Raw genomic sequence first — 12,414 nt, forward strand, 5'->3', positions numbered from 1 at the left:
TCTGTGTACATGATGTGTGTGTGTATTCTGTGTACATGGTGTGTGTGTATTCTGTGTACATGATGTGTGTGTATTCTGTGTACATGGTATATGTGTGTGTATTCTGTGTACATGGTATATGTGTGTGTGTGTATTCTGTGTACATGATGTGTGTGTGTGTGTATTCTGTGTACATGATGTGTGTGTGTATTCTGTGTACATGGTGTGTGTGTGTGTGTGTGTATTCTGTGTACATGGTGTGTGTGTGTGTATTCTGTGTACATGGTGTGTGTGTATTCTGTGTACATGATGTGTGTGTGTATTCTGTGTACATGGTGTGTGTGTGTGTGTGTGTATTCTGTGTACATGATGTGTGTGTGTGTATTCTGTGTACATGGTATATGTGTGTGTGTATTCTGTGTACATGATGTGTGTGTGTGTATTCTGTGTACATGGTATATGTGTGTGTGTGTGTATTCTGTGTACATGATGTGTGTGTGTATTCTGTATACATGGTATATGTGTGTGTGTGTATTCTGTGTACATGATGTATTGTGTGTATTCTGTATACATGGTATATGTGTGTGTGTGTATTCTGTGTACATGATGTGTGTGTGTATTCTGTGTACATGGTGTGTGTGTATTCTGTGTACATGATGTGTGTGTGTATTCTGTGTACATGGTGTGTGTGTATTCTGTGTACATGATGTGTGTGTATTCTGTGTACATGGTATATGTGTGTGTATTCTGTGTACATGGTATATGTGTGTGTGTATTCTGTGTACATGATGTGTGTGTGTGTGTGTATTCTGTGTACATGATGTGTGTGTGTATTCTGTGTACATGGTGTGTGTGTGTGTGTGTGTGTATTCTGTGTACATGGTGTGTGTGTGTGTATTCTGTGTACATGGTGTGTGTGTATTCTGTGTACATGATGTGTGTGTATTCTGTGTACATGGTATATGTGTGTGTGTATTCTGTGTACATGATGTGTGTGTGTGTGTGTATTCTGTGTACATGATGTGTGTGTGTATTCTGTGTACATGGTGTGTGTGTGTGTGTATTCTGTGTACATGGTGTGTGTGTGTGTGTGTGTGTGTGTGTGTATTCTGTGTACATGGTGTGTGTGTGTGTGTATTCTGTGTACATGGTGTGTGTGTGTGTATTCTGTGTACATGATGTGTGTGTGTGTATTCTGTGTACATGATGTGTGTGTGTGTATTCTGTGTACATGATGTGTGTGTGTGTATTCTGTGTACATGGTGTGTGTGTGTATTCTGTGTACATGGTGTGTGTGTGTGTATTCTGTGTACATGGTGTGTGTGTGTATTCTGTGTACATGGTGTGTGTGTGTGTGTATTCTGTGTACATGATGTGTGTGTGTGTGTGTGTGTATTCTGTGTACATGGTGTGTGTGTGTGTGTGTGTATTCTGTGTACATGGTGTGTGTGTGTGTATTCTGTGTACATGATGTGTGTGTGTGTATTCTGTGTACATGGTGTGTGTGTGTGTGTGTATTCTGTGTACATGGTGTGTGTGTGTGTGTATTCTGTGTACATGATGTGTGTGTGTGTGTGTGTGTGTATTCTGTGTACATGGTGTGTGTGTGTGTGTATTCTGTGTACATGGTGTGTGTGTGTGTATTCTGTGTACATGATGTGTGTGTGTGTATTCTGTGTACATGATGTGTGTGTGTGTATTCTGTGTACATGATGTGTGTGTGTGTATTCTGTGTACATGGTGTGTGTGTGTATTCTGTGTACATGGTGTGTGTGTGTGTATTCTGTGTACATGGTGTGTGTGTGTATTCTGTGTACATGGTGTGTGTGTGTGTATTCTGTGTACATGATGTGTGTGTATTCTGTGTACATGATGTGTGTGTGTGTGTATTCTGTGTACATGGTGTGTGTGTGTGTATTCTGTGTACATGGTGTGTGTGTGTGTGTATTCTGTGTACATGATATATGTGTGTGTATTCTGTGTACATGGTGTGTGTGTATTCTGTGTACATGGTATATGTGTGTGTGTATTCTGTGTACATGGTGTGTGTGTGTGTGTATTCTGTGTACATGATATATGTGTGTGTATTCTGTGTACATGGTGTGTGTGTATTCTGTGTACATGGTATATGTGTGTGTGTATTCTGTGTACATGGTGTGTGTGTGTGTATTCTGTGTACATGGTGTGTGTGTGTATTCTGTGTACATGGTGTGTGTGTGTGTATTTTGTGTACATGGTGTGTGTGTGTGTGTATTCTGTGTACATGATATATGTGTGTGTATTCTGTGTACATGGTGTGTGTGTGTGTATTCTGTGTACATGGTGTGTGTGTGTGTATTCTGTGTACATGGTGTGTGTGTATTCTGTGTACATGGTGTGTGTGTATTCTGTGTACATGGTGTGTGTGTGTATTCTGTGTACATGGTATATGTGTGTGTGTATTCTGTGTACATGATTTATGTGTAGCATTAGGATGCGTGTGTATTCCATGTACATAATGTAGGTGTATATTCTGTGTACATGATGTGTGTGTGTGTGTGTGTGTATTCTGTGTACATGATATGTGTGTAGCATTAGGATGCGTGTGTATTCCATGTACATAATGTGGGTGTATATTCTGTGTACATGATGTGTGTAGTGTGGGGGGGTGTATATTCCGTGTGGGGGTCTGTATGATGGACTGGTGAGGATGTGACACAGCGCAGGGCGGGATAGTTCCCAGTAACCAGATAGCCAACTAGACTGCAGATTGCATAACTCTTAGGGTCCATTCACACGTCCGTGGTGTATTGCGGATCCGCAATACACCCGGCCGGCACCCCCCATAGAACTATTGCGGACAAGAAAAGGACATGTTCTATTTTTTGCGGAGCCGGGGCCGCGGCACAGAAATGCAGATGCGGACAGCACACTGTGTGCTCTCCGCATCTTTTCTGTCCCCACAGAGAATGAATGGGTTCGCACCGGTTCCGCAAAATTGCCGAACGGATGCAGAACCATTTGCGGACGTGTGAATGGAGCCTTAGGCCTCTTGCACACGACCGTATGTCTTTTTCAGTATTCCGCAAAAAACGGATCTGCAAAAAATACATCCGTGTGCATTCCGTTTTTTGCTGAACAGAACATCTGGCCCCTAATAGAACAGTCCTATCCTTGTCCGTTATGCGGACAATAATAGGACATGTTCTATCTTTGAACCGGAATACGGAAACCGAAGGCATACGGAGTACCTTCCGTTTTTTTTGCGGACCCATTGAAATGAATGGTTCCGTATACGGAAGCAAAAATGGGTCCGCATCCGTTCAGCAAAGTGCACTGTCTGCATTTCCGGAGCGCGCCTCCGATCTTCCGGTCCATGGCTCCGGAAAAAAATAGAACATGTCCTATTCTTGTCCGCAATTGCGGACAAGAATTGGCATTTCTATGTGAGTGCCGGCCGGGTGTATTGCGGATCCGCAATACACTACGGAAGTGTGAATGGACCCTTAGGCCTTATTCACACGTCCGTTGTTTCTTTCCTGATCTGTTCCGTTTTTTGCGGAACAGATCTGGACCAGATCTGGACCCATTCATTTTCAATGGGTCCTGAAAAAAAACGGACAGCTCAATGTCTGATTTTTTTTCAGGACCCATTGAAAATGAATGGGTCCAGATCTGTTCCGCAAAAAACGGAACAGATCAGGAAAAGAAACACCAACCAGGGGCACTGCACTGGCAAGTGACAACTATGACAAGTGACTTCTGTTACATCTGGTGGTCAGGTATAACACAGTCCTAGTCCGGAGCCTCCCGTCTAGATTATGCTGACTACACTCCCCTGCCAGGAACTACTACCCCCATCAGTACCTAGTAGAATTGATATGTGCTTTTAATACGCCAGTTTCTTTTAACCCTTTCATTCGGTTGCCATGTATTACGGGTGCTGTGGGGGACTGTGGTCTGACATGGAGTACAGATGCCATGGGCAATGGAGACGACCCAAGTTGTGCTGTATTGGGTGAGGGGAGCGTGTTTTTTGCAGTGAGGCTGTTGTGCAGCAGCAGTGGAGTTTGTTGTCCCGATGCGTGTGTGGTTTTTGTCGGATGGCTTCTGCTGTCCTAGTGGAGATGGACTGATTGTCCTGATGTGAGGTGTTCTGTGTTCGTGTGGTGTCACAGTGTTTCTGGAGACGTCACTCCTTCTCTGGGGTATACCAGACCCTACAAGCTGGAAATCCTGACAGTCTCCTGATAGTATCTGGCGGTGACGCTGGAGTTCCTCACGACGCCGGCGTTTGGTGACGAGGGCTCGTCCGGAGTGTTGGCAGGGGGCGTCGGGATGCTGATAATGGCCGCCGTTAGATCGGTCGTCTCGCAGTTCAGCTTCAGGCTTTTGGCGTTGAGGCTGGAGCGGCTAAAAGAAGACGAGACCAGGAGTGGGTGAGACACAGGAGAAGCACTGACTGTCCAGCAAGGGCCCCCCCCCCCCCCCCCATAGCTTATAATGTTCGGGAGCATTATAAGACTCATTGCTGACACAACGCTAATGCCTGAGGGTGCAGTCGCTGCCAGGTCCTACAGGGCCCCAATGCCACATTAGGAGAAACCCGTATTCTAAATGGTAGATGGGGGTCCGGTTACGGATTTCGTATTGGGCCCCAGAAGCTTCGCCTCTGACTGCAGTCGGCCTCTCCTCTCTTGAAATGGCTGACAACAGGGAGCAGTAGAACTAGGGCTGCAGTAAACGATTATTTTAGTAATCGAGTATTCTATCGATTATTCTTTACGATTCATCGAGTAATCTAATAAGAAAAAAATAATTAATAGACTGTTTTCCTTTATAAAAACTCATCAGACCCCAACACCCTTCGTTCCCCACTGTGCGATCAGCCCAAGTGCATCAGTTCCCCCCAGTGCCATCAGCTCTCTCCCACCAAGTGTCAACAGCTCTCCCCACCCCAGTGCCATCATCTCTCCTTCACCCCAGTGCCATCATCTCTCCTTCACCCCAGTGCCATCATCTCTCCTTCACCCCAGTGCCATCATCTCTCCTTCACCCCAGTGCCATCATCTCTCCTTCACCCCAGTGCCATCAGCTCCACTCCCCCAGTGCCATCATCTCTCCCCACCCCAGTTCCATCCTCTCTCCTTCACCCCAGTGCCATCATCTCTCCTTCACCCCAGTGCCATCAGCTCTCCTTCACCCCAGTGCCATCATCTCTCCTTCACCCCAGTGCCATCATCTCTCCTTCACCCCAGTGCCATCATCTCTCCTTCACCCCAGTGCCATCATCTCTCCTTCACCCCAGTGCCATCATCTCTCCTTCACCCCAGTGCCATCATCTCTCCTTCACCCCAGTGCCATCAGCTCCACTCCCCCAGTGCCATCAGCTCTCCCCACCCCAGTTCCATCCTCTCTCCTTCACCCCAGTGCCATCAGCTCTCCTTCACCCCAGTGCCATCAGCTCTCCTTCACCCCAGTGCCATCATCTCTCCTTCACCCCAGTGCCATCAGCTCTCCTTCACCCCAGTGCCATCAGCTCTCCCCCACCCTAGTGCCATCAGCTCCACTCCCCCAGTGCCATCAGCTCATCCCCACCCCAGTGCCATCAGCTCATCCCCACCCCAGTGCCATCTGCTCATCCCCACCCCAGTGCCATCAGCTCATCCCCACCCCAGTGCCATCAGCTCATCCCCACCCCAGTGCCATCAGCTCTCCCCACCACAGTGCCATCAGCTCATCCCCACCCCAGTGCCATCAGCTCTCCCCAGCACAGTGCCATCAGCTCTCTCCCACCAAGTGTCAACAGCTCTCCCCACCCCAGTGCCTTTAGCTGTCCCCACCCCAGTGCCATCATCTCTCCTTCACCCCAGTGCCATCATCTCTCCTTCACCCCAGTGCCATCATCTCTCCTTCACCCCAGTGCCATCAGCTCCACTCCCCCAGTGCCATCAGCTCTCCCCACCCCAGTGCCATCCTCTCTCCTTCACCCCAGTGCCATCATCTCTCCTTCACCCCAGTGCCATCATCTCTCCTTCACCCCAGTGCCATCAGCTCTCCTTCACCCCAGTGCCATCATCTCTCCTTCACCCCAGTGCCATCAGCTCTCCTTCACCCCAGTGCCATCAGCTCTCCCCCACCCTAGTGCCATCAGCTCCACTCCCCCAGTGCCATCAGCTCATCCCCACCCCAGTGCCATCAGCTCATCCCCACCCCAGTGCCATCAGCTCATCCCCACCCCAGTGCCATCAGCTCATCCCCACCCCAGTGCCATCAGCTCTCCCCACCACAGTGCCATCAGCTCATCCCCACCCCATAGCAATCAGCTCTGCTCCCCCAGTGCCATCATCTCTCCTTCACCCCAGTGCCATCAGCTCTCCTTCACCCCAGTGCCATCAGCTCTTCCCCACCCTAGTGCCATCAGCTCCACTCCCCCAGTGCCATCAGCTCATCCCCACCCCAGTGCCATCAGCTCATCCCCACCCCAGTGCCATCAGCTCATCCCCACCCCAGTGCCATCAGCTCATCCCCACCCCAGTGCCATCAGCTCATCCCCACCCCAGTGCCATCAGCTCATCCCCACCCCAGTGCCATCAGCTCATCCCCACCCCAGTGCCATCAGCTCTCCCCACCCCAGTGCCATCAGCTCATCCCCACCCCAGTGCCATCAGCTCTCCCCACCACAGTGCCATCAGCTCATCCCCACCCCATAGCAATCAGCTCTGCTCCCCCAGTGCCATCATCTCTCCCCCCTTGTGCCATCATCTCTCCCCCCTTGTGCCATCAGCTCTCCCCCTTGTGCCATCATCTCTCACCCCTTGTGCCTTTATCATTAACCCCCTTGTGCCATCATCTCTAACCCCCTTGTGCCATCATCTCTAACCCCCTTGTGCCATCAGCTCTCCCCCCATTGTGCCATCATCTGTCCCCCCTTGTGCCATCAGCTTTACTCCCCCAGTGCCATCAGCTTTACTCCCCCAGTGCCATCATCTCTTCCCCTTGTGCCATCAGCTCTCCCCCCATTGTGCCATCAGCTCTGCTGCCATGCTCCTCCTGACACCCGGATTGCACAGTGTCATTGGTTACTATGACGCTGTGCACTCCAGGCGCCCGGCCTTAGTCGTGCCCCCACCCCCTCGGTTTCACTAACTTACCTTTCCAGCAGGGGCGCTGCAGACACTCCATCGTTCCGCGCTCACACAGTGCGTCAGGTCACGGCGTGCGTACGTCAGGAGGTCAGAGCAGCGCGGGACCATGGACGTGCTGTGAAGTGTCCGGAGGCCCCCCGCTGGAAAGGTGAGTATTCCAAGCGCAGCGGGAAACCACGGAGCAGGAGTAATAGCAAGCGCTTCACTCCCGCTCCGTGGTCACATGACACAAAAATTTTTTTTGCATCGAGGATTTTTTTGTGTCGAATTACTCGATTTAATCGAGTAATCGTTTCAGCCCTAAGTAGAACTGCGCAGGGAATGAATAGAACAGGGATGGTCAACCTGCGGCTCTCCAGTGTCGTCTTCTGTAGGCTGATAGCCGTGGGAATGCTGGGAGTTGTAGTTTTGCAGCAGCTGGAGAGAAGCTGGGAATGTAACCTGGCCCGGTTTTGCGATTGAACCTGGCACCCTTGTGCGTTGGGTGCTGTTGAGATGCAAAATCTGTAACAAGCCCCCCACCTACTATGTGCCATTTATAATGGTGGTGGCAGAAGGGTTTGGAGCCCCCCGGAGGTTTCCAAGGACCAGGTACGACTGCTACCTCTGCATCCCCTATAGCTACACCCATGGGGGTCACACTGTGCCACTGCTGCCCAATCATACCAATATGGCAGGGATCAGCAACCTTCGGCACTCCAGGTGCTGTGAAACTACAACTCCCAGTATTCACACTTACTTGTCTGTTCCTGTAGCTCCCACTGAAGTGAGAGGAGGATTCTGGGAGTTGTAGTTTCAGAACAGCTGCAGTGACGGAGGTTGCTGATCCCTACACTATGGGGTGTGGCGGTTGTGGTCATGCTTTTGGAAGCTGCATCCTACGATGGCTCCGGGGACTTACCTTAGTGATGCCACAGACGGGTGTCTGGAAAAGACTATAGTAGAGACACCAGGTGGCACCAGAAGCCGCAGTACCGGCGGGCAGAGGTGCTGAGGTGTCCATTAGTCGCCCCCCTCCCCCCGTTCTGGACATTTTTCCGCATTGCTCGTATTCATTATTAATGCATTTTATTTAAGACGTAACTTTCCTCCGGCTCTGGCAGCGGCGGTGCTGTGGACACTGCGATTGCTGCCTCGGCGGTATTGGATTTCGGCCTCTGCTTTGTGCGGTGTAATGGCTGAGCACATTTTGTGATCTAGAAGTGATTGTATAGAGCAGGGATCAGCAACCTTCGGCACTCCAACTGACATGAAACTACAACTCCCAGCATGCAAACATGTTCTTCTAACTCCCATAGAAGTGAATGAAGCATTCTGGGAGTTGTAGTTTCTGAACAGCTGGAGTGGCGGAGGTTGCTGATCCCTGGTATAGAGTCTGCACCGGCTGGATTATAATGTCCTGTAGATAATATACAGCTGGAATTATTCTATGGAAAAAAGGGGTGCCAGACGGCTCTCCTCCACCAGGGACAACGACGACGAGATGCGCCTTATGTTTTGGTCTTTTCCCCAAAAAAAAAAACAGTGTAGAAAGTCGGTCCTGATGTAGTTCTGCGCCCTCCGCCTCATATTTCTACCCAGTGCTGAATGTACGGAGTTGGAAGATGTTGCCGATCGCTCTTGCTGGGCACTGATAGCAGCAGAGCTTGTAAGTAGTTTCCTGCCTGTAGAGGGCGCACCATGGCTGTGTACGTGAGGGGCGTACATTGGGAAAGGGCAATAACTACTGGTGACTACTCGTAGGGATGGTCAAGGGAAGATATGCTGTTACTGCCTGCTAAAGAAGGATGGTCCTGCTGTGACTACTGGGGGAAGTGGAGGGTTGTACAGAGAGGGGATGCAGTGACTACTGGGGATATGGAGGTAGCTATTGTGACTACTGAGGAACTGGAGGGGGCCTGCTGTGACTACTGGGAGAAATAGAGGCCTGTCCAGTGACCACCTTGGAAGTGGAGGGGGTGCAGTGACTACTGGGGATATGGAGGTGGCTGTTGTGACTACTGGGATATGGAATTGGTGGTTGTCACTACTAGGGAAATTGAGGGGGCCTGTTGTAACTACTCGGGGAAATGAAGGGGGGCTCCCAGGACTGGTGAAGTGTAGGTGCCTGCTGTGACTGTTGTAGAAGAATAGGTGGCTTAATCTGAATACTGGGGGAAGTGAAGAGATCTGCTATGACAACTGGGGAAGTGGAGGCGGCTTCTATGACTAATGAGAAAATGAAGGTGGCTCCTATGACTACTAGATAAGTGGAGGTGTTGTTGTGACTACTGGAGAAGTGGAGGGGGCTGCTGTGCATTCTGAGATAGTGGAGGGGGGCTGTTGTGGAAGTGCAGAAGTGGAGAGACCTGCTGTGACTACTAGGGAAGTGGAGGCGGCTGCTGTGACTACTAGGGAAGTGGAGGCGGCTGCTGTGACTACTAGGGAAGTGGAGGCGGCTGCTGTGACTACTAGGGAAGTGGAGGCGGCTGCTGTGACTACTAGGGAAGTGGAGGCGGCTGCTGTCACTACTAGGGAAGTGGAGGCGGCTGCTGTGACTACTAGGGAAGTGGAGGCGGCTGCTGTGACTACTAGGGAAGTGGAGGCGGCTGCTGTCACTACTAGGGAAGTGGAGACGGCTGCTGTGACTACTAGGGAAGTGGAGGCGGCTGCTGTGACTACTAGGGAAGTGGAGGCGGCTGCTGTGACTACTAGGGAAGTGAAGGCGGCTGCTGTGACTACTAGGGAAGTGGAGGCGGCTGCTGTGACTACTAGGGAAGTGGAGACGGCTGCTGTGACTACTAGGGAAGTGGAGGCGGCTGCTGTGACTACTAGGGAAGTGGAGGCGGCTGCTGTGACTACTAGGGAAGTGGAGGCGGCTGCTGTGACTACTAGAGAAGTGGAGGCGGCTGCTGTCACTACTAGGGAAGTGGAGGCGGCTGCTGTCACTACTAGGGAAGGGGAGGCGGCTGCTGTGACTACTAGGGAAGTGGAGGCGGCTGCTGTGACTACTAGGGAAGTGAAGGCGGCTGCTGTGACTACTAGGGAAGTGGAGACGGCTGCTGTGACTACTAGGGAAGTGGAGGCGGCTGCTGTGACTACTAGGGAAGTGGAGGCGGCTGCTGTCACTACTAGGGAAGTGGAGGCGGCTGCTGTGACTACTAGGGAAGTGGAGGCGGCTGCTGTCACTACTAGGGAAGTGGAGGCGGCTGCTGTCACTACTAGGGAAGTGGAGGCGGCTGCTGTCACTACTAGGGAAGTGGAGGCGGCTGCTGTGACTACTAGGGAAGTGGAGGCGGCTGCTGTCACTACTAGGGAAGTGGAGGCGGCTGCTGTGACTACTAGAGAAATGGAGACGACTCATGAGAACACACCTCATGGGGGCACTCTCTGGCTGACACTCTTCAAGGGGGCACTCTCTGGTTGGTAATGTTATTGGGGGAACTCTCCTTCTGGCATCACTAATGAAGGCATTCTCTACCTGGCAATGTTAATGGGGGACACTCTCTTGATGGCACTGTGCATGGGTGCACTCTCTGTCTGGCAGTGTTATTGGGGGCACTCTATGGTTGGCATTATTAGGCTACATCTATACAATTGCATAAGTATGAGCGCCCTTTTTATAATGGAGGCACTAGCCACACAAGCACAACATGCCTGACTCCATGCATAGAAGTCAATGTGTAGTTCAGGCACCATTTGGTAGTCGGTTGTCAGGACCCCGAGGTAATGGTCAGCACCGGTGGGGGGGGGGGGGGGGGGCGTCCTATGTGACGTGGTGCTCACCTCTGGCTGAGACCCTTCTGTCCATGCAGGGTTTCCAGCTCTTGCATGCTGCCACGACTGACGGAGACAGTGGAGTTAGCAAGTCGTATGGCACGGCGCTTGGCTCTTCGTGGGCAGCAAGACGTGGTTAGACCCTGCTGCGAGGAGATGGAGGTGCTGCGGCTGGTCCGGTACCCGAAGGACTCGGTCATTAGCGCTTCGCTGTAGGTGTGCTCATCGGTAAACTCATGGCACTGGGGAGAAGAAGAAGAAGAGAGGGAGACAGCAATACAAGCTCAGAGCCCGACCATGGAGCACTGGATGTAGAGACATCTTGGTTAACATGGAAACCCAACCTACGCTAGAGGGGTGCTCTACGAGCAGCTGCACTCAAGATGCACACAATGCTCAATGCCAAGCGTCTGCTGGAGCGGTGTAAAGCATGTGGTCACTGGAACGTGTTCTGTGGAGGGATGGGATGAGTCTGGGTTTGGCACATGTGAAAAGAAGGTTGTGGTGGAGGAGGGGGTCTTTATGATCTCACAGGACCCCCGTGTGAGAGGGGTTGGGACCACATGGATTTGTCTATAGATCCTTACCGTGGTCTTCTCCAGACAGTGCAGCAGGTGATGATGCTGGAGTTCGAAGGCCGAGCGGTTCTTCACACAAAGGGCGTGAGCCTCAGTGTCCTCCTGGAAGGAAGCAAAGAAGACTGAGAACCCCTCCAGACCCAGTGGGAACTACCACTCCCAGCATGCTCTGACAGCAGTGATCTACAGCTCATCCCTCTTCAGCTGTTGCAAATCTATAACTCCCAGCGTGCCAAGAGGCTCCTCAGCTGCTGAAAAACTACAAACCCCAGCATACCCTGACAGCATGGTCTCTAACTTGAGGCCTCCCAGCTGCTGAAAAACTACAACCCCCAGCATGCCCTTACAGCAGTGGTCTCTAATTTGTGGATGTTCGGCCATTGCAAAACTACAACTCCTAGTATCTCCTGACAGCTGGAGAGCCAAAGGCTGGAGGTCACTGATCTACAGGATACAAGCAAACATCGTATCACTTTGCAAATATCTTACTCACCTTGTACATGTCTTACTACAATCGCATCTAGAGCTGCATTTAGAATTCTGCCAAATTCCTCAGATCTCAGTTTATGAGCAACTATGTAATGTCTGCAGAGAGAACATTCAACTGTCCCCTGGCATGCTCTGATGGGATGGATTGACGTGACAAGAAACCGAAATGTCGCTACAGCTCTGGGTGTGATTGGAGCATAAAATATTAGGGACAAGATACGATCCGTCCAAGGCAGGTTAAACATTTGCACAGTTACCTAATTCCAACTGTAGAATAAAACTGTAAAAAAGTAGTTTAACAAATGCAAATTACCTCGCTTCATTTACCTGGTACAGACTTTACTCTAATCACAACCAGAGCTGCATTCAGAATTCTGTTGATTTCCTTACAACCTGTCTTGTAAGAGCCTACCTATTTAGCGTCTGCATAGAATACATGTGTCGATACAGGGCGTGCTGTGCTGTGGACGGATTTGAAGTGGCAG

General features: G+C 50.9%; 1 protein-coding gene across 2 annotated transcripts in view; it reads right to left on the minus strand.

Annotated features, from left to right (window-relative positions):
• Window positions 1–3,925: 3,925 nt before the first annotated feature.
• The window catches only part of KCND1 (potassium voltage-gated channel subfamily D member 1), a 44,027-nt gene continuing 35,538 nt past the window's right edge, over window positions 3,926–12,414 (minus strand). For both annotated transcript variants that reach the window (XM_040404770.1, XM_040404771.1), the window contains exons 5-7: window positions 11,450–11,542; window positions 10,872–11,104; window positions 3,926–4,371 (exon numbers count right to left, since the gene is read on the minus strand). In XM_040404770.1, the coding sequence (XP_040260704.1) occupies window positions 4,179–4,371; window positions 10,872–11,104; window positions 11,450–11,542 (519 nt within the window). In that variant the 3' untranslated portion in view covers window positions 3,926–4,178. The remainder of the gene's footprint in view (window positions 4,372–10,871; window positions 11,105–11,449; window positions 11,543–12,414) is intronic.

The sequence above is a fragment of the Bufo bufo genome, chromosome 8 (assembly GCF_905171765.1).
Source record: "Bufo bufo chromosome 8, aBufBuf1.1, whole genome shotgun sequence".
NCBI classification, from domain to species: domain Eukaryota; kingdom Metazoa; phylum Chordata; class Amphibia; order Anura; family Bufonidae; genus Bufo; species Bufo bufo.